This window comes from Solanum pennellii, chromosome 9 (assembly GCF_001406875.1).
Source record: "Solanum pennellii chromosome 9, SPENNV200".
NCBI classification, from domain to species: domain Eukaryota; kingdom Viridiplantae; phylum Streptophyta; class Magnoliopsida; order Solanales; family Solanaceae; genus Solanum; species Solanum pennellii.
Window position 1 is genome coordinate 82,797,536 of NC_028645.1, and position 18,812 is coordinate 82,816,347.

An 18,812-nucleotide genomic window follows, 5' to 3' on the forward strand; every position below is an offset into this window, starting at 1 on the left:
TACTATGTGATTAGAAACAATTCTGTTAAGTAATGGTTCTGCCCCGAACAAGATAATTGACAAATTAAAAGTTTACTAAAAAAATAATTAAAATAAAAAATGTTGTTAAAATAATTAAATCAAAAAGAAATATTAATTTTTTTATAACAAAATCAAAGAATAACGAGATCAAAACTAACATGATTCTTGTTTGACGTCAAAATATATAGTCTGAAGAGTGATTCTTGGAGACACGTTGATGATTGTCCTCGAATGGCTCAATTTCGAAGGGTTACGAAGGAGTCTACGGAGTTAATGAATCTTGGACAAAAATATTTATCTCAAAAACGAATAATCTAAATTTGAAACTATATATATTTAAGATGTATTCATTTAAACTCGAATCAATAAAATTAATTAACTAGAATGCATAAGTAAATCGACTTACATATAATTACAAAGCTAAATGAAGGAGCAATATTAATGTCAGTCAAGAATACTAACTTGAAAAATCTAATCTAGAATACAATTTATAAGATAATACTAACTTGATAGACCTAAAAATGTGCTGAAAAAAATCCACACCCAAATACTTGAAAAATAAATTATTTTTCAGTAAGGAGTAATAGGGTTTTAGTATAGCTACGTAGGAATGGCAATGAGGCGAGACGGATATGAGGCGGGATGAGCTTAAAGCTCTATGGGAGATGAGGCGGGTTGAAGTGGATTTTTTAAAAATTAACGTAGGGCGGGACGAGTTGCAGTTATATGTGATTTCACGTGGATTCAAACTTGATATTAACTTCTTACATGTTATAAGAGTGATAAAACATTATTTATTAAAATAATGTCTTTAATGTTCAATAAAAAATAATACAATTTCTTACATGTTTTCAAATGACTTTTTGAAAAATAAAACTTTAAGTCACTATCTTATTAAATTAATACAACTTAATGAAAAAATGAATTTCTTTTTATAAATTTTATTTTTATCATCAAACTTAACTAAAAGATAAAAATATTTAAAAAAATTATGTAAAGCCGATTCATGCGAAACAGGACAAATTAAAAATTATGCAGATTACGCTCAACCCTCCCCAAACCCTACACCATTCCATTGTCATCCCTATATGTACAAAGATTTAAAACAAGAAGAATAGAGATAGTGCCAACATAAGTCCCCAGTTCATTTAATTCATAAAGTTGATAAATGATCACCTTTTGTTTGGTCCCAAGATGACTATAGTTCAGTCATTGAGATGACAAGTACCAATTTTTTTTTACTCGATGTTAGAGATCTGATTAAATTCAAATTACAAATAATATGACTTATTTAAAATAACGTTTTTAATAAAAGATAAGTATCAAGTTTATATTTTACAATCGTTATCTTTTACCTTCATAATTTGAACCACTATAGTACCAAGTTCATAAACGTAAAAAATTTATAATAATAATATATTTGATGTAATAAAATCAATTGAATTATGCAACAAATTAAATCTGACATTATAATTATAAAAACAAAATTTAATAAAAATAAACTCCACCACAAGAATTTGGGCAGACTTTTTGTCATATTCATTAGCATTAAGTTTCTTTCAATTTTAGCCCAAAAAAAAATTTAATAATAATACAACTTGTTTCTATGGTGAGGTCCACTCTCATGTTACTATAAACTTCTTTCACTCTTGTCTATTCCATTGTCCCAATTTTTTTTTTAATAGTTGGATATTCTTATTGAAATTAGATTAAATTTAAATTTATATTCAAATATTTTATATTAGGAGGTGAAATGATGTAATCCATATTCAAGACAATTTAAATTTGAAATCTTTAATTAACGATAAATAAAATATTAATCTCTCCACCAGAATCGTATTGGTAGAATCTCTTTCATCCAAAGTCACACATTCATTAATTAGTTCAAACTAAAGTTTTATAAAATTAGAATTGTATCATAGTTTCTTGAAGATAAGTGATATTAAAATTATTTTATTCTGTATTTGATTGAATTTTTTATCCGAAAGTAACTAGGGTAATTTCGTTTATAATATTAACATGTCAAAGATATCCTTCTTCAAAGCTTTTATTGTAAAGTTCTTTTTAGAAAAAAATTAAGTCTAAAATTGAAAATCAACGTGTATTTGAATTCAGTTTTAATATTATAAATTTTGTATTACTTGTTTGAAAACCAAACAATGAAACTAAAAATTGATGTTTTTGGTCATGGCCTCATGACACTTGCAACAACCTATAGTTGACAATATATTTTTTTCTTTTTTTTTTAAAATAAATTTTAAAATTATTTTATAAAGATGACATTACCAAAAATGTTATGTTTTGTTTATTGTCACATTTGTGGTCAAAAGAATAAATTATGGACTAGGACTACTTTAATCAATTGGGGTATGATTAGTTATTTAACCATATTAAATTAAACTAAAGTTACTTACTTTAAAAACATTGATAGAGACAACACACCAATAAGTAAAATTCATTCTATCTTAATTTGTTTGGCTTAATTCAGAGTACAATAATCAAATTTAATTAATGTTGGTCTATATTTGGAAAAGTATAAAAAATAAGAACAAATCAATAATTAACAAATAATATTTAAAAACATTATGATCAAATAAATTGTTTCTTGATTGTTCAAATAATAACTAAGATAAACAAGTTAAAACAGAGAAAGCAGTACTTATGAAAGCAAAGAAGAAATTGTTGAGATTAGCCACTAATCCAAGTAGTTATTAAGACAAAATTGTCTCACTAATTATCTAATGTTTAGGGTGCACTTAAGTATTAATTAATTCCACTAGGCACTAATAATAATATTAGTTAATTACTCAAGTTTGAGTTGACAACTCTGCAATCATGGAGTTCAAATAATATGAAATTTATAACTAATAGTTTCTATTTTGTAATAATCCTATATTCTCTCTTAATTTTGAAATATTATATAGTAGTCTTTTTTTTTTTTGTAAAATTATACAAGTTGCATACATGTTTTTTTTTAATTAAACAAGGATAAAAATAATCTTGATTTTGTTTTTAAGTTCCAATATGAAATTTGGTAATATCTTTGTTTCAATTTATTTGATCTGTTTTGATTTAACACGAAATTTAAAAAAATATTTAAGACTTTCAAATCTTGAGTTCTTAAATTAAAAATGCATAAAATGTATTAAAATATCATTTAATCTTGCATATTAAACACATCATGTGGAAAGTTAAAATTAAGTAGTTGTTGAAAAGGAAAAGAGTAAAATTTTTTTAACGATCTAAAAAGGAAAATATATCTGATTATAGAACTCCGTTATCATATATGACATCGTTTTTAAAAATCAAATTCGAAACTTCTATTATAGATTGATGCATACTTGCTAATTTGAATCAGTGAAAAAATTCACTTTTTTTAGGTTTTTTTTCTGGTTTCTATGCTCCTAACTAATCTTGGATTATACGCTATAAAGTCCATCTGAAATTGATATTTTTGATATAATTTTTTTTATACTCAATATTTAAATTTGAGATCTTTAATTAGAAATCGATAAATCCCGACATAGGTGTCACTTTGGGGTAACTTAAGTAGTCATGCCTTTTTTAAATTAAATTAATTAAGAACACTTCCATGTTTATTTTGTTTAATTTTAGATACAAAGTAAGTTGACATAAAATATGCACTTCAACATATAATATTTATATTGGCTCCTGACTATAATATTTTTCTAAAATATTATGATTGTGAATTGGCCCATTATTGTTAATTATGATTATTAAAATATTTTCCAGAAAAGAAAAAGAAAAATTGAAAAGGACGTAAGAGAAAACTCATCATTGAAATGACAATACATTAATACGAAATCTTCATTTATTACTAAAAGGAGTAAAATAGAAACAAGTGTTCTTTCTCATCCCATATTTCATAGAATGATTCGATTAAATTAAAATTTACGTATTACGCAATTACAATACAATTAATAATTTCTTAATTTTTTAATGTGAAAATTTTAATTTGATTATTACATTATATAGTGAAATACTCAAAAATGACAATTTTTAATTAAATATTTGAACACACAATTAGATATTTATATCTGAAACTTTCAATTTACAATTTAAATCTTTGTATTCTAAAATTCTTATTAGATAATAAAAGTTATTAAACACAAACCAATTAAACTTCTTTCATTATATACTTCAATTTCAATTATGAATAAGATTTACAACTTATTAAGATGAAGACTTAAAATTAATCAAAGAATGTAACATATTTCAACTAGTTAACTTATAAAACAATTATTCCAATATTTTGTCATAAATCTAAATGCTCAATTACTAAAATATAAAATTTAAATATCTAAATAAAATTTTCCGATAAATATATAATGAGCCAAAATCTTCTTTTACTCATTAAAAGTGTGACATACATACAGACTGCAGAGAGAAAGAGAGAGAGGAACACAAAGACAAAGACAGCAAAAAGAGACAAGGGAAGGACAGTACATAACAAGACAACTCTGCCTTGTCCTCCCCCCCCCAACACCCCACCCCCCCATACTCCCCCCCATATCCTCCATTGTTTTTCTTCTTGGCATACCAACAAAAATCTTCACATTTTTCTCACTGTATCAAAAATGCCTATTTGAACCAAACCCCATTCCCTATCACACCATGTAGTTTAGTTTTTGCTCATCAAGATTCAATCTTTAAGCATTTTTCTTCATTATTAGGTGTTTTCTAGTTTTTGGGTCATCATGAAAAGCATTGAAAATTCAATCTTTAACCATTTTTAGGAGTTTTCAAGTTTTTGGGTCATGAAGAAAAACATTAAAAATTCAGTCTTTAAGCATTTTTGTTCATTTTCAGGGCTTTTTAAGTTTTTGGGTCATCAAGAAAAACATTAAAAATTCAATCTTTAAGCATTGTTTCTTCACTTTTAGGACTTTTCAAGTTTTTGGGTCATCAAGAAAAACACTAAAAATTCAATCTTTAAGCACTTTTGTTCATTTTTAGAACTTTTCAAGTTTTTGGGTTATTAAAAAAACATTAAAATTCAATTATTAAGCATTTTTGTTCATTTTTAGGTCTTTTCAAGTATTTGGGTCATCAAAAAAACATAAAAAAAATTCAATCTTTAAGCATTTTTCTTCATTTTTAGGACTTTTCAAGTTTTTGGGTCATTAAAAAAACATTAAAAATTCAATCTTTAAGTACTTCTCTTCATTTTAGGACTTTTTAAGTTTTTGGGTCATCAAGAAATTCTGAAAAAATGTATTCAACATTGCCTATAGGGAATTTGGGTATAGAGGAAAATGGGGATTTTTTCAATCATCATATGAATCATAATCTTCAGGCTTCTCTTTCAGTTGATGGTACAAATTTGCCTGGTGATTCTTGTTTAGTTTTATCAACTGATCCTAAGCCTCGTCTTAGGTGGACAACTGAGCTCCATGAAAGGTTTGTTGATGCTGTTACTCAACTTGGTGGTCCTGAGAGTAAGTACTCCTCTTTTATCTGCATTTTGTTTAGTCATTACGATTTATGTGTCACTTTTCATTTTCCGAAAACTAATTTGAGTAAGAAAAAAGTTTAATTGGGACTAAAGATGCTCTAAGTGTGTTACCCAGTGGTCATTAAAGTGTGTTTGAAAAGAGAATCATGAGTCTTAGGTTTAAGTTTTAGCAGAAACAAAAACATGAGGTGTTTTCGTTACAATTGATGTGACACTTTTTGTTGTTCGAGAGTTAGTTTAACTACAAAAGGTTTAAATTGAGACAAAAGATGCACCAATTGTGTTATTTAGTGGTCAAGGAAGTCTCCTCTTTTAAGTCCCCGCAGAGATAAAAATACTAGGTGATTTTTTGTATTGTTGGTGAGACCTGGTAGGTGAAAAATATTTCGTAAAATTAATTGAGGTACTCGAAAATTGGTCAGGACACCATGGTTATCAAAAATGAAAAAAAATAAAATACTAGGACACATGGAGTACTCTTTTAAAGGATTTAACTTTAGCTTCCTCTTTACCCTTTAGACCATTCATACTCCTTTGTAGATGTTTAATATATAAATCATGGTGTAAAAATGAATTTTGTAATATAAAGAAGGGTAAAATTAAGATATTCAGTATAGAGCTTTTAAATTTTTTGAAAGAATTTTTTAATGAAGTATTGATTTTTTTTACTGTGCTGTTCTATGTTGTACATTATGCATTAGTAGTTGTTCTTTCCTTTTATGGCTATTTGTTTTGCTGCTTTTATATTCAAACTCCCTTATCTCTCTGTCTGTCTTTTACTTTTGGGTATTTTTGTCTCTTAAAAAGAAAGAAAGTGTCGTAGTCTTCTTATAATATATAAGGAACCTTTTTTTTTATTGTATACACTCCTTTTTTTCCTGTCACAAAAGCTTTAATGTTCTTAAAGACATAAATAAGTACTAATTATTGAAGACTATCATGATTATTGTGATCATGTTGATTGACATGTATGCTATGTTGCTCGGATTCTTCAAAAATATTGTCGCACACGTGTCAAATCCTCCAAAAATCGTGTATTTTTGGAGGATCCGATATGCACCAGTCGACATTTTTGAAGAGTGTGAGTCTGAGCAACATATGATGTATGTATCTCTCACTTGGGGAAGGGGAAACTAGGCAATTAAGGACTCTCTCTTTATAATTACCTCTACTTATCTTTTGCGTAAAAAAGGTCGATATGGTAAAAAGGAAGCTCGATGCACTAAGCTCTTGTTTTGGGAAAAAGTTTAATATGATGTCCTTTACTTATTTTTCAATGTCTGGAGCAAAGGCTTGTAATATTAGAGCTGTCAGTGTATTGTTAAAGAAAATTCGTCATGATCTTTTCCTTTTCGTATTTCCTTATACTGCTGCTGATTGAACACATATATAGCAATATGGATAATCAGCATTCGTATAGACGACCCCAACTAGATTGGTGTGTAGTTGTTGTAACTTCTTTATAGTGCTATTTTCTGCATAGTCTACGTCTACAGGATGTCGATTGTATAACAGGTAAGCATATTATCATGAAAGTAAATTGTGATGAAATATATCGTTGTTAATAATATTTCGAGGAGATAAACTTCCAGGACATTTTCCGATGTGAAATCTTAAGAAATCTTTTTATTTGGTTTGCATGTTGCCTTCTTTGTACTGATCAGTAGCATAATTATAATTATGGGGTTGTTGCTTCATTTTGCAGAAGCAACACCAAAAACAATTATGAGAACAATGGGGGTGAAAGGTCTGACCTTATACCATTTGAAGTCACATCTCCAGGTATGTTTTTTTCATCGCAGTTTGCTTTTTGCTTCGTTCTCATATTCCACAGACATTGAAACATCTAGGCTTGAAGGATAACAATACACTCCGAATACACTAGTGTACCATCGTAAACTAGTGTTTCACTTTATGCCAGCTCTAATATCTAGGTTTATGTTTTATAATAACCAATGAAAGAGGTATCAAATGATATTCTATTATAGTGATCCTTTGGTTTTACACTCTGCTTGAGCATTACCAAACAGGACGGACGTTGTGTTCGATTAAGCTCTCAGTTTGGCCGAAAGTATCACTAATAATCAATTCCGATAGCCAGATAAAACTTCGAATTGCTGAAGTCTGAATCTTACATTTCCTTGCAGAAATACCGCATGGGGAAGCAATCTGCTAAAGAGGCAACCGAGAATTCTAAAGATGGTAATAACAAACTTCTCATTAAATACTAGAGTTTCCTAATTAGTTCAATGTCCTTGTTATTTGTTGTAGTTAGTTCTCTCTTTTTATTCGCCCTTTTGTATGCATGCATAACGATGATTTCGAGAAGTACAAGCATAACGATGTTTCCTAGAACTTTCTCTGGTTTCAATTGTTCGAATTCCCATGCCTCTTCTTAGTTCTCTTTCTGTTGGCTATGCTATAGAAAACCTTTTTGGAAATTCCATCTGGATTACACGTTTTCCTGTTGTTGATGCATAGTAAGAAAGATGTATATATAAATGACGATGACACCCCTGAGAGGAGTACGTAAATGTTAGAAGAATAATCTGTCGGAGAAATAAAGAGAGGCTGAAACTGGAATTGCTTTTGTTGTTTGTGTTTGCAGTATCATGTCCGGCTGAGAGTCAAGAAACAGGTTCCTCTACATCAGGTTCATCCAGAGTTATTGTGCAAGATATGAATGAGTATGTTATGTCCTTTAACACATATCTTTTTGGCAAAAAAATGTTCTTTCTGGTTCATATCGACTTTGAACTCTCTTATATTTTTATTAAACAGAGGCTTACAAGTAACGGAGGCTTTACGAGTACAGATGGAAGTCCAGCAAAGACTGCATGAGCAGCTAGAGGTTTGTCCCATACCTCTTCTTTCTCTCTACTCGTAGTGTTACTGTACTTAGTCTCAATCTTGAGTTCGTTGAGAAAATGTGCTCGTGTTAGACCTGATCTTCATTATCCCTTTTTAGTATTCTTTGCTTTGTCCAGTTTCCATTCTTCTGTACAACGGGTATAAGGAGTGGTGAACGATATGTTTTTGGGATAATATTTCGTACCAAACACATCACATTTTACATCTCCTAACTAAAACCTCTTGTAGGTACAACGCCATCTACAGCTTCGTATAGAGGCACAAGGAAAATACTTGCAATCAATTCTCGAAAAGGCTTGTAAAGCTTTCAATAGCCAGTCGTCCCTCGAATTGAATGGCCTAGAAATGAACAGGGAAGAGCTCTCTGAATTAGCATTCATCAATGGCCCTTCATTACCTGATATTGGACCGAGTTTTGAGAACAAGAATGCATGTAACATCCCTGCCATGCTAGGCGATTGCTTGCTTGACGACTGCTTGCCATCAAATGGAATCAGTGCTCTAAAGAAGAGACCGCGAGGTTTTACTAATGTTAATGGATTACCTATGGAGAGCAATACAAGGGAGGTGGAATGGATGATGAGTAATATATGAACAAAAGATGTAATTTTTACCAACTTTTCTACCTATCATGTTTGATCCAAGATCAAACAATGTTGTTGCAAATGTTTGTTTTATTACCTTTAGTTTAAGTACCTTTTTATTAGAAATGAACATCCAGTTGAAACCTTCACTTAGCATTCTTGTGTGAAGTGATTGTTCAATATGGAATTTGGAATTCTAATACAACTATAGTATATATATATTTTTCTTCTATATTCCCTGTATATTGTGGTGCCGTGGTGGGAGTGTTTCACTCTTAATTAAAGATTTTGAGTTTTCGAGTTTTGGTATAGAGAAAATCCTGTTGGGAGTGTCACGCTCGGATGGGCGTCGCAGTGTGCGATTTGAATTTAGTTTGAGCTCCAATGTGGGCTCGAGACATCGCCTAACGGAATTTTTTATTTTGCCACCTTGGTATAAATATTTATTTTATTTTATTATTCCTTGAAAATGCAAAAAAATAAAAGAATAACCATCATTAGAAGAAGGAAAGATAATATGATATATCAAGCCATTTTAATTTATGGTAGTAAATTAATAACATTAGATAATAAATATATATTGTGATTATTTGGTTTCCTCTATTGATTTGAAACGAATATTTTATTCTCACAACAACAAATCTTGAAATTCTATTTCCTTTTTATGCATATAAAATAAATATAACTTATATGAAAATATATAAACCCTAATGCAAATTTATTTTTATTGTCTATTCACAATTGCAAATTATATTATAATGTCAAATAATAAATTAACCATTGTGATGATGTCCTATATTTTTGTATCTGTTTCTAAGTAATAGAATATAATAATATGTGACAATTACTTTAATAAAGCATATTGTAACCACTCCAAAGTGAAAAAATATTGTTACAAAGAGTTGATACTAATGCATTTCAGTTTATACACTTGGAAACTCTCCAAGTTGTTGTCACTAATGACATAAAATTCTCAAGTGTTATGCTAATACGATGGATTGCTACTATTAGTGACACAAAGACGTTTCTTTTATGGAATCTATTTGATTAGAGAACAAAAAATTTCTTGAATGTTCATATTTGGACAATTCCACGTCCTTGTACTCGTGTATTGTGTTACGATTAAACAACTTGTGACTATAAAGTTATATTGAATTATAAGTCGTTTTATGCTAAATGAATTGAAAAGTTCAAAACTTTTCATATAATATCAATTTCTTGTGCTGATTATGTAAAACATTGTTATAACCTTTTAAGAATGATGAACTTATCTTTTATGAATCATTTGGATCATGTATTTTGTATTTACTAATTTTGGTTACGTGCTTTGAACGTATATTTGTATTAGTTAGTGTCAAACATTTACATTTAATTTAAATTGGTATATTACATGATAAAAACAAATATTAAAGTATATCGAAAAATATAATGTATATTAATCTTATATTTTAATCTCCTTACACTTCCATTCAAAATGGATTTAATATTTGTAAAATTAAAATACAAATTAAGGTAATTTTGATACTATTTATATAATAGTTACTTTATATGAAATATGCATACATGTTTCTCTATGATGTAAAAGAATACAATATTTTTTTAAATATTTTTTTTATAGAACATTCTGCACAAATTTTATATTAGATTTGAGATATATTTGTCTACCTATAATAATTTATACGTTTGTCTACCTTAAAAAGATAATGTAAAAGAAAAAAAACTCCTAATTGCGTTGAAATGCAAACCAATTGAATTAGTATTATATGCGGTATTAAGTACTTATTTGATCTTTTCTCTTAGAGATATTGCTGGTAGAAATTACTTCAACATTTATAGTGTGGGCATTTCATTAAGTCATTAGGGTAGTAAATATTTTATAAAAAATGGTGAAAAAATGTACTAAGTTTTATATTATGATTGATTATAATGTAATTTTTCATTTAAGGTCTTTCCACTTGTAATACGATACATGTTTTATTACTTAATGATTAATTAAATGATTTATAATATTATAATTTAGTGTAGGGCAAAATTAAAATCTAATTTTGTATTTTGAAGCTATCTACTTTGAGAACGTTCAACCTTCATAACGATGAGTATGAATTATTAAAAATCACATAATTTCTTTTAAAATTGTGTCAAGTTACAACAAAAATATGAAAAATAAAATGATAAATGTTTATAGTGTATAGTTAACTCATAAAAAAGAAACTCTTTTGTATTAATTAGGCATCTCCTTATTATAATTTTGATGTATAAATTCTATATTTATTTTAAAAGACAAAATAAAGTAGCAAAAACAAACATAGAGACACACTACCTTGTGGTTAACTTCCTTAAAATTTCTCTACCGTTTAAATAAAAATGACCTTGTTTGACTTGGAACGGAGTTTAAGAAGATTGAAGATTTTTTAATTTTGTGGTTTTAAATTAAAATTATGTCAAATATACCAAAATGTCCTTTAATGTTGTGGTCTTAAACATGTCACGTGGAAAGTTAAAGTTAAAGTGTTACCAAAAAAAGAAAGGGGTCATTCTTTTTGAAACAGAAAAAAAAAAATAAGATCATTCTTTTCGAAATGGAGGGAGTGGTGAACTCAACGATTTGCAATAATTAAGCAATAATATGTATAGTCTTGTAAATTATGCATATTTGGATACTTTATGTTTTCCTAGACTATAGTTTTTTTTCTATTGTATTTTATTTTTTAAGTTTTGAAATATTAGTTCTTAGTATTCCTACTGTTTCAAGTTTATTTTCTCATTTTTTGCAAATGTATTTTTCCGCATGATACATAAATATGTCTTTTATCTTGGCTTTAATTGATATTGATATCCTCTAATTTTGAGGTGTGCATAAGTAGATCGTTAAATTTGTATAAAATTATACAAGTAACTCAAATACACGTAAGACATTATGTAAAATACAAATTATCATTGTTATTAGATGTCTATAATTATTTGACTGTGAATTTAATTATTATTGTTATGAAAAATTTGAAATAGTAGTAGGAATCTCTTAATTACATAATATTTGTACTTGTAGTTATTAGAAATTATAAATTACAGTAGTTTGAATTGCTAAAACATCCTTTTCACCATTGAGTTTTTCAGGTGAGAAAAAAAACAATTATATAAAACTACTATTTATATAATTGTTTTCCTACTTTTGAAGATTTGATATATTTTATATTCATATTTTTGGATTATTTTACTCTGTAGAATGTTTTTCCCTCAGTAGCAATTATTTCCAAACAGAGCAATATTTGGACTATCTAATTAAATAAAAGCTTTTGGAATATTACTTTTTAAAGTTATAAAAGATTTGATATGATTTTTTTGAATAGATTTTTTCAGCATAAATTTATACCTCAGTAGAAAATATTTCTATACATAGAAAAAGTTAAATCACTAGCTGGCTAATTAAATTTATATAAATTTTTTTAATGGATTTTTTAGTAAATAAATGTTTTTAAAGCACCTTCTTCTCTTTGTTATTAACGCTCTTAAAAGAGATGTTGATAAAACTATTTGATATACGTCATTTTATTTTTTATATGAATGATCCTTAATTATAAATTAAAAAAATTCGATTTGAGGAAAAAAAAAGATTGTCATTTTTCGAAAAAAAAAGGATTACTTTTCGAAGGACTCCTTTTATAAATTATTATCTTTTTTTTATTATTGTATTTTCTTTTCATACTAATTTTTATATATTTTATTTGAGTCAATGATATATCGGAACGTCTCTACTATGAGTGGAGCCAACTTATACTCGAAGTTCATCTGAATCTCCTTTTAACTCAAAAAAGATGATACTATATACATAATCAAAATTATTTTCTTATGCATATAGATTAGTAAAAATTCAAATTTCATCACTAATTTAGGTATATAATTATTGTTATTGTCATTTTTAAAAATTACGAGAATACTTATTATTTCATCACCTACCAGTAGTTGTTTCTAATTAATTGAACTACTTTTTTTGCATTGCTTGTGCCTCTAGATAATAGACAAACATGGAAAGAGTAACTTTTGTACATTTTATGACATTACATTTATTTCACTCTTTGTTTTATTTTTGTCATCTCTCTATTTTCTTCCAATTCATGTAATTATTTTCTTCACTTAATTCACTCTCTATTTTTTTTTCCCTAAAATTTTTAAAAAAGAAGAAAGAAAATGGAAGGAAATAAGAGAAACAAGAGACCATTTGAAGAATCAAGTGACAAAAATTATATAAATCTCAAAATTAAATCTCAGGTTAGTTCCTCATTTCACTTTTTAGAGTTATTATATATCCGATGAATTTAATAGATCGTTTTAGAAGGTCCTAATGACTATAAATCGAACGTATTATGTGTTGGGACGTAACATCCCTATATATATATATACTGAACCCAATAGATGAAAAATCGTTATTTAGAATTAATAAACTAAAATTCCTTGTTCCGCCTCTTTGTGTATATTAACTTGTTCACCGAATAATTTGGACTGCATTTTTGCCCCTTTTGTTCTTTTACTAATTCGTCGTCTTAAAATATTTATCATGTTTTGCTTTTTGTAAGTCAACTATATAAATTTCGATCAACATTTAGACGTAGTATTTCACCAAATTGACATTAGAATAACAAAATGTAGTATTTTTTTTTATATAGTTTTTGAATATTTGAATTTTAAATTTTAAAAATTGAATCAACCTAGTCAAGTTTAGCTCTACAAAATAGACAAATTAACCCTCGAGAAGTGAAACATGACAACAGTTTAAGAGCGGAGGGAATATTTCATTTCCTTGTTCAAACAACACTGGTTATTTTGTTAAATAATTATGAAAACTTGGATAAAATGTATCCACTATTATACTACTCCTTTTTGCAATATGTTTATTCTATTTTGACTTAATACGAATATTAAGAAAGTAAAAATTATTTTTGAATCTTCTGCTATTAAATTAAAAAAATGTCAAATATAATAAAATGTTATAATCTTAAATATGTTATGTCAAAAGCTAAATTAAAAAGTTTATCAAAAAAAGACATTTTTTAAGAACTACAAATATTTTTCAGCATCATTGTGAATTACATTTGTAATCTTAGAATTTATTAAAATTTTTAAGTAATATTATTTTTTTTTACTAAATTTTTTTTTTTTTGGGTTGTAGGATGGTACATTTATGTACTACAAAGTTAAGCCTACTTCGATAATGAAGAAGTTATTCATGTCATACTCTGAGAGGAAGCAAATTCTAAATTACAAAACAATTCGATTTCTCTACAATGGTAATCGTGTTTCATCAAGAAGTACTGTAAATCAAGTAAGACATAATTTTATGTAACGTAAATTAATTTATTTTATATCGCAATAGCCTTCATGTTTAATTTTTTTAATATTTTTTTTTTGTATATTCGTTTGATTTTATGAAGCTTGGATTAGAAGATGGCGACGAAATTGATGCTATGTTGGATCAAGAGGGAGGAGGTTTTGCACATTGAGTAATAAATATGTTGCACTTCCCAATGTTTTGCTAAATTATGTATTTGTTTTTTTGGTTAATGGCGAAAAACATCTATTTATTTTGTTTTATGATTTAAAAGTTCAATTCTTCATTATATGTATTGTTATCATATGAGTTAATTTAGTCAATCAAACAAATATAAAGAAATAGTTCATCATTACTTATTAAAAATTGATTTCAAAAGCTTTTTAAGTTTATTTGATTTCATGTCTAAAATATATAATCGTAGAATTTCTATGTACTGAATTTTAAAAGCATAGACTAGATTATTCCTCTATCTATTAAACATCATTTCCACCAATCTAACCATATTAATTATCTCTATTTATTAAATATAATATGCACACCAACTATATTAAATATCTCTATCTATTAAACAACATGTTCACCAACCATATTAAATAAACATCTCTATCTATTAAACAACATGCCTACCAACCATAGTAAACATCTTTGTCTATTAAACAACATACACATTTAGAGCTTACAAGGAAGAGATTGTTCGTAAAACGTGAAAAATTATATAAAATAATAATTTTTTTTTTTGAAAAAGTTTGAGTTAATTTGACTGACAAAATTTAAAAAATGAATGTACTATAATTGAATCAGTGACAAGTCTGAGTATATGATTCATATATTGCTCTTGTCTATATTATTAAATTTTTGTTGTTAATTGTTATCAATTATGTTTTAATATTTTTTTGGTAGTTTTCTTTGGACAAGTAGTAACCCAAATTTTGTGTACTTTTTTTTTATTTTACTTAATTTATGTTCACTACACTATTATTTTCTATTTATGTGATGTCTTTTTTATTTTAACACTTTGATCAATAATTAGTAAAAGTTACATGAAAATGGAAATTATACAGAAAACAGAATAAAGTAAACTATACTAAAACTAACTAGCTAATGAGGACAAAAAGGGTTCACTTTATTACTTTTATATCTTTAAATTACACCAATTGTTTGTATCTTTTATTATTTCTCAAATTTTTAACAAGAAATTTGAAGGGAAAAAAATGGCAGAAGGATCAAGAAAATCCATAAAGCTAAAAATCAAAGCTCAGGTTCATCATCTCATACTTTTTTTTTTGTATTATTATGTGTTATTTAGATACAATTTTTTAATATGCATACGTTTTATTCTTTTCAAACTTTGAGATTATACACCTATTTAATTATTGTTGTTGTATGAATGCACTTTTAATCTTTGAAATTATTTTATATTTTTATACGTTCTATTCTCTTCGGATTTTGAAATTATATGAATTATATTTTTATTCTTTTGTAGGATGATACAATACTTCATTTCAAAGTGAATCCTAGTACAATTATGAAGGATATATTCATGTCATACAGTTCAAAAAAACAAATGATGAATTATAAAGTATTTCGATTTTTCTTAGATGGAAAACGTCTTTCGTCACATAAGACCGTGAATGAAGTAAGATTTTATTTTGCCTTAATTTAATTTAATTTATCGTACACTTAATAATTTCATAAATTTATTTTGTGTATATTTTATGAAGCTTGGATTAAAAAACGGTGATGAAATCGATGCTATGATTCATCAAGATGGAGGAGGATCTGCTTGCAACTATTAATGAAGCAGCATATCACACATGAAAATGTTGCATTTTTGTAATTAGGCTAATTTTTAGTTATCTTGTAAACTTGACATAGTTTATTTGGTCAAATTGATAAATTAAGATTTGGGATTTGACTCTTTAAAATATTAAATTTTAATATTTGATTGTTTGTCTATTTGTAACTATAATATTTTCTTGATAGTCGACTCTTTAGATTGATTATGGTGAATTTTCACATATTTGAAAAGGAATTTCATCATTATTAGTAACAATTCTAAAATCATATACAATTCTTTATGAACTACTCACAAAGTACGACATTATAAGTAATATTTATTATTGATTTTTCATCGTTTCATTATCCAAACGTCAATGTTTTGCTATTGATTTTGATATCGTATAAATCATTACATCTTCTCTTGAAGAAGTCTATTAATAATATTGAAGATTTTTCTTTATAAACTTTGATTCTAAAATAGATCTAATTAGGTGGTTCATTTAGTTTTCATTTCATTAACCAAAATATACTTAGAATTTGAGGATTTCTTTTAGTCGTCTATGAATTGGTGAGTTTGAAATAAAAATTTCTCGATATTAATTCGACGATGATAACTATCTTCACGTATGAACTTTCATATATTCCATATTAATTAACATAAGAATATAATAGAACTAAAATATCATATAAGCGAAAAGTTGGAACATGTTGGATCTCTTTAGAGGAATTTTTGTTTATCTCTTGATAATTTAAAGAATTTTGGGTCTAAAAATCAAATACATTTGTGGATGGCTTAAAGTAAGACCACTAAAACATCTTTTAGTGGCAATATTTTTTATTTTTATACATAACTAATCAATAGTATGTGTTTATAATTTTGTATCTAAAAAATAAGTTGTTATATAACTTGAAAAAAGATTTTTTCAAATTAATAAAATATTAAGTTTTTATTGTAATATAATACGTCGGATACTATATTTAAAAATTTATTAATAGATAATAAACTATAAATAATTTAATTTGAAGTTCTAAAATATTAAATAAAGTTATAATATCATTTAACTAAAAACTTTTATTTAGAAAAAAAAAACTATATAGGGAATATGTTCATTCCTAAAGGCTAATGACATGACTTTATAAGAATGATAAACTTTTAAAAATATTTTGGGAGTAGGAAATAAAAAAAAAGTTTATTTTCCTACTCCCATACCTATTAGAACTTTCTTTTTTTTATTTTTCAATGTGTTTGCCTTTTTTTATTTTTTATTTTTCAATTAGTGTTTGCCTTTTTTATTTTTCAATTGGTGTTTGCCTCAATTTTAGGGTCTGATAAATCCAAAGTAACTATATATTATGTGTCATTCTAATATAATAGGCTAATTTTATGTCCATACACTTTCTCATAAGAATAAAAGTTTGAATTTCTCGTATAAATTTCTTAACCTTGAGGCTTGATCGGGGTTGATAACTTATTAGGATAATTTCACTAGTATATAAGCTAATTATTTAAATATACGTTATTTTACATTATTATAAATTTTACTAGATGTTTGAACTAAGTTTTTCGAACTTCAAACTTAGTTTAGCCCTTGAAACTTTTGATCCCTTGAAACTTGATCGGAGTTGGGCCGGGTCGGCTCATGAAATTTTTATTATTTAAGCATAATTTACGATAATTTCACTAGTACATAAGCTAATTATTTAAATGTACGCTATTTTGCAATATTATGAATATTACCCGATGTTGCTACTAATTACACTAGTGTAACCCTCAAAATAACATCATTAATGTCTTATTTGATTTGAAAATTAAATCTGTCTGCCTTAGCTCTTTAAATTCCCAAAAAAAATCAATTCGATTACATAATTCAATTTTCGGTATTTCATGCTCAGCCCTACTCTTCACGAAGATAAGTTGTTGAAGACGTATCAAAGAAGTAGGATATTATAAAAAGTTGAATTGTAATGCTAAACCTAATGCTCAAATATTATATTTATAACATTATTACAATTTCTATAATGCAATCTTTAAACAATAAAAAGCTCAATTTTATAAAATCCTTAGTTCAACCTACCACTTCAATTTGCATCTGCATCTTCTCAACTGATTCTCTTTTTATTCTCTTTCTTCTCAGCTGCATCTCTTTCTCTCTTCTTTTTCTCTTCGAATCGATTTTCGGAAAATATAAACTCTCCGAAAATATTGGAACAATATAATATCGCGAATCATCCGACATATTAAATTGCTTAACAAATCGGTCTTGTTTCAAATTATAAAGGGCACAATATTGAGACTCAAACGTTCTAATGTGAAAGACAATTTCATCATGATTCGTTGAATCGATCAAAATCACACTATTTTTTACAAATTGACCACATAACACATGATGTATGCAACTAATCGTTAATGATAATCTCCATTCCTGTTGTTCCATTATCCAAACGTCAAATGTTTCGCTAGTGATTATACCACCGTATAAACAAACACAACCTTTAAAAGAACCCAATCTGTACAAATGATTGTTTTCACGTATAAAGTCTGGTTTTGATAGCTCCTTCAGTTCATCTGATTTCACGTCAAAGTATATAATCTTAGAATTTCGACCAACTAATTGGTGAATTCTCCATTCAATTGACCAAAACACACGATTTCTTGTGTTTATTCCTGGACAGCAATCCCATGATCTTACATTGAGTTCTCGTACAAGAGAACTTGTTTTTTTCCCCCAACTATCACTAATTAGGTTATAAATCG

At 27.0% G+C, this 18,812-nt stretch overlaps 2 protein-coding genes across 2 annotated transcripts; both read left to right on the forward strand.

Moving 5' to 3' along the window:
• Nucleotides 1–5,254: 5,254 nt before the first annotated feature.
• On the forward strand, nucleotides 5,255–9,193 carry LOC107029538 (protein PHR1-LIKE 3-like). The gene is made up of 6 exons (XM_015230972.2): nucleotides 5,255–5,480; nucleotides 7,203–7,279; nucleotides 7,645–7,699; nucleotides 8,106–8,184; nucleotides 8,279–8,348; nucleotides 8,597–9,193. Exons 1-6 carry the CDS (start codon nucleotides 5,255–5,257, stop codon nucleotides 8,960–8,962), a joined length of 873 nt encoding a protein of 290 aa, XP_015086458.1. The 3' UTR covers nucleotides 8,963–9,193.
• A 3,797-nt stretch (nucleotides 9,194–12,990) lies between these two features.
• On the forward strand, nucleotides 12,991–16,193 carry LOC107030885. The gene is made up of 4 exons (XM_027912028.1): nucleotides 12,991–13,218; nucleotides 14,117–14,269; nucleotides 15,762–15,914; nucleotides 16,000–16,193. The coding sequence occupies exons 1-4, from the start codon at nucleotides 13,138–13,140 to the stop codon at nucleotides 16,072–16,074; spliced, it is 462 nt and encodes a 153-aa protein (XP_027767829.1). The 5' UTR covers nucleotides 12,991–13,137; the 3' UTR covers nucleotides 16,075–16,193.
• Nucleotides 16,194–18,812: the final 2,619 nt, after the last annotated feature.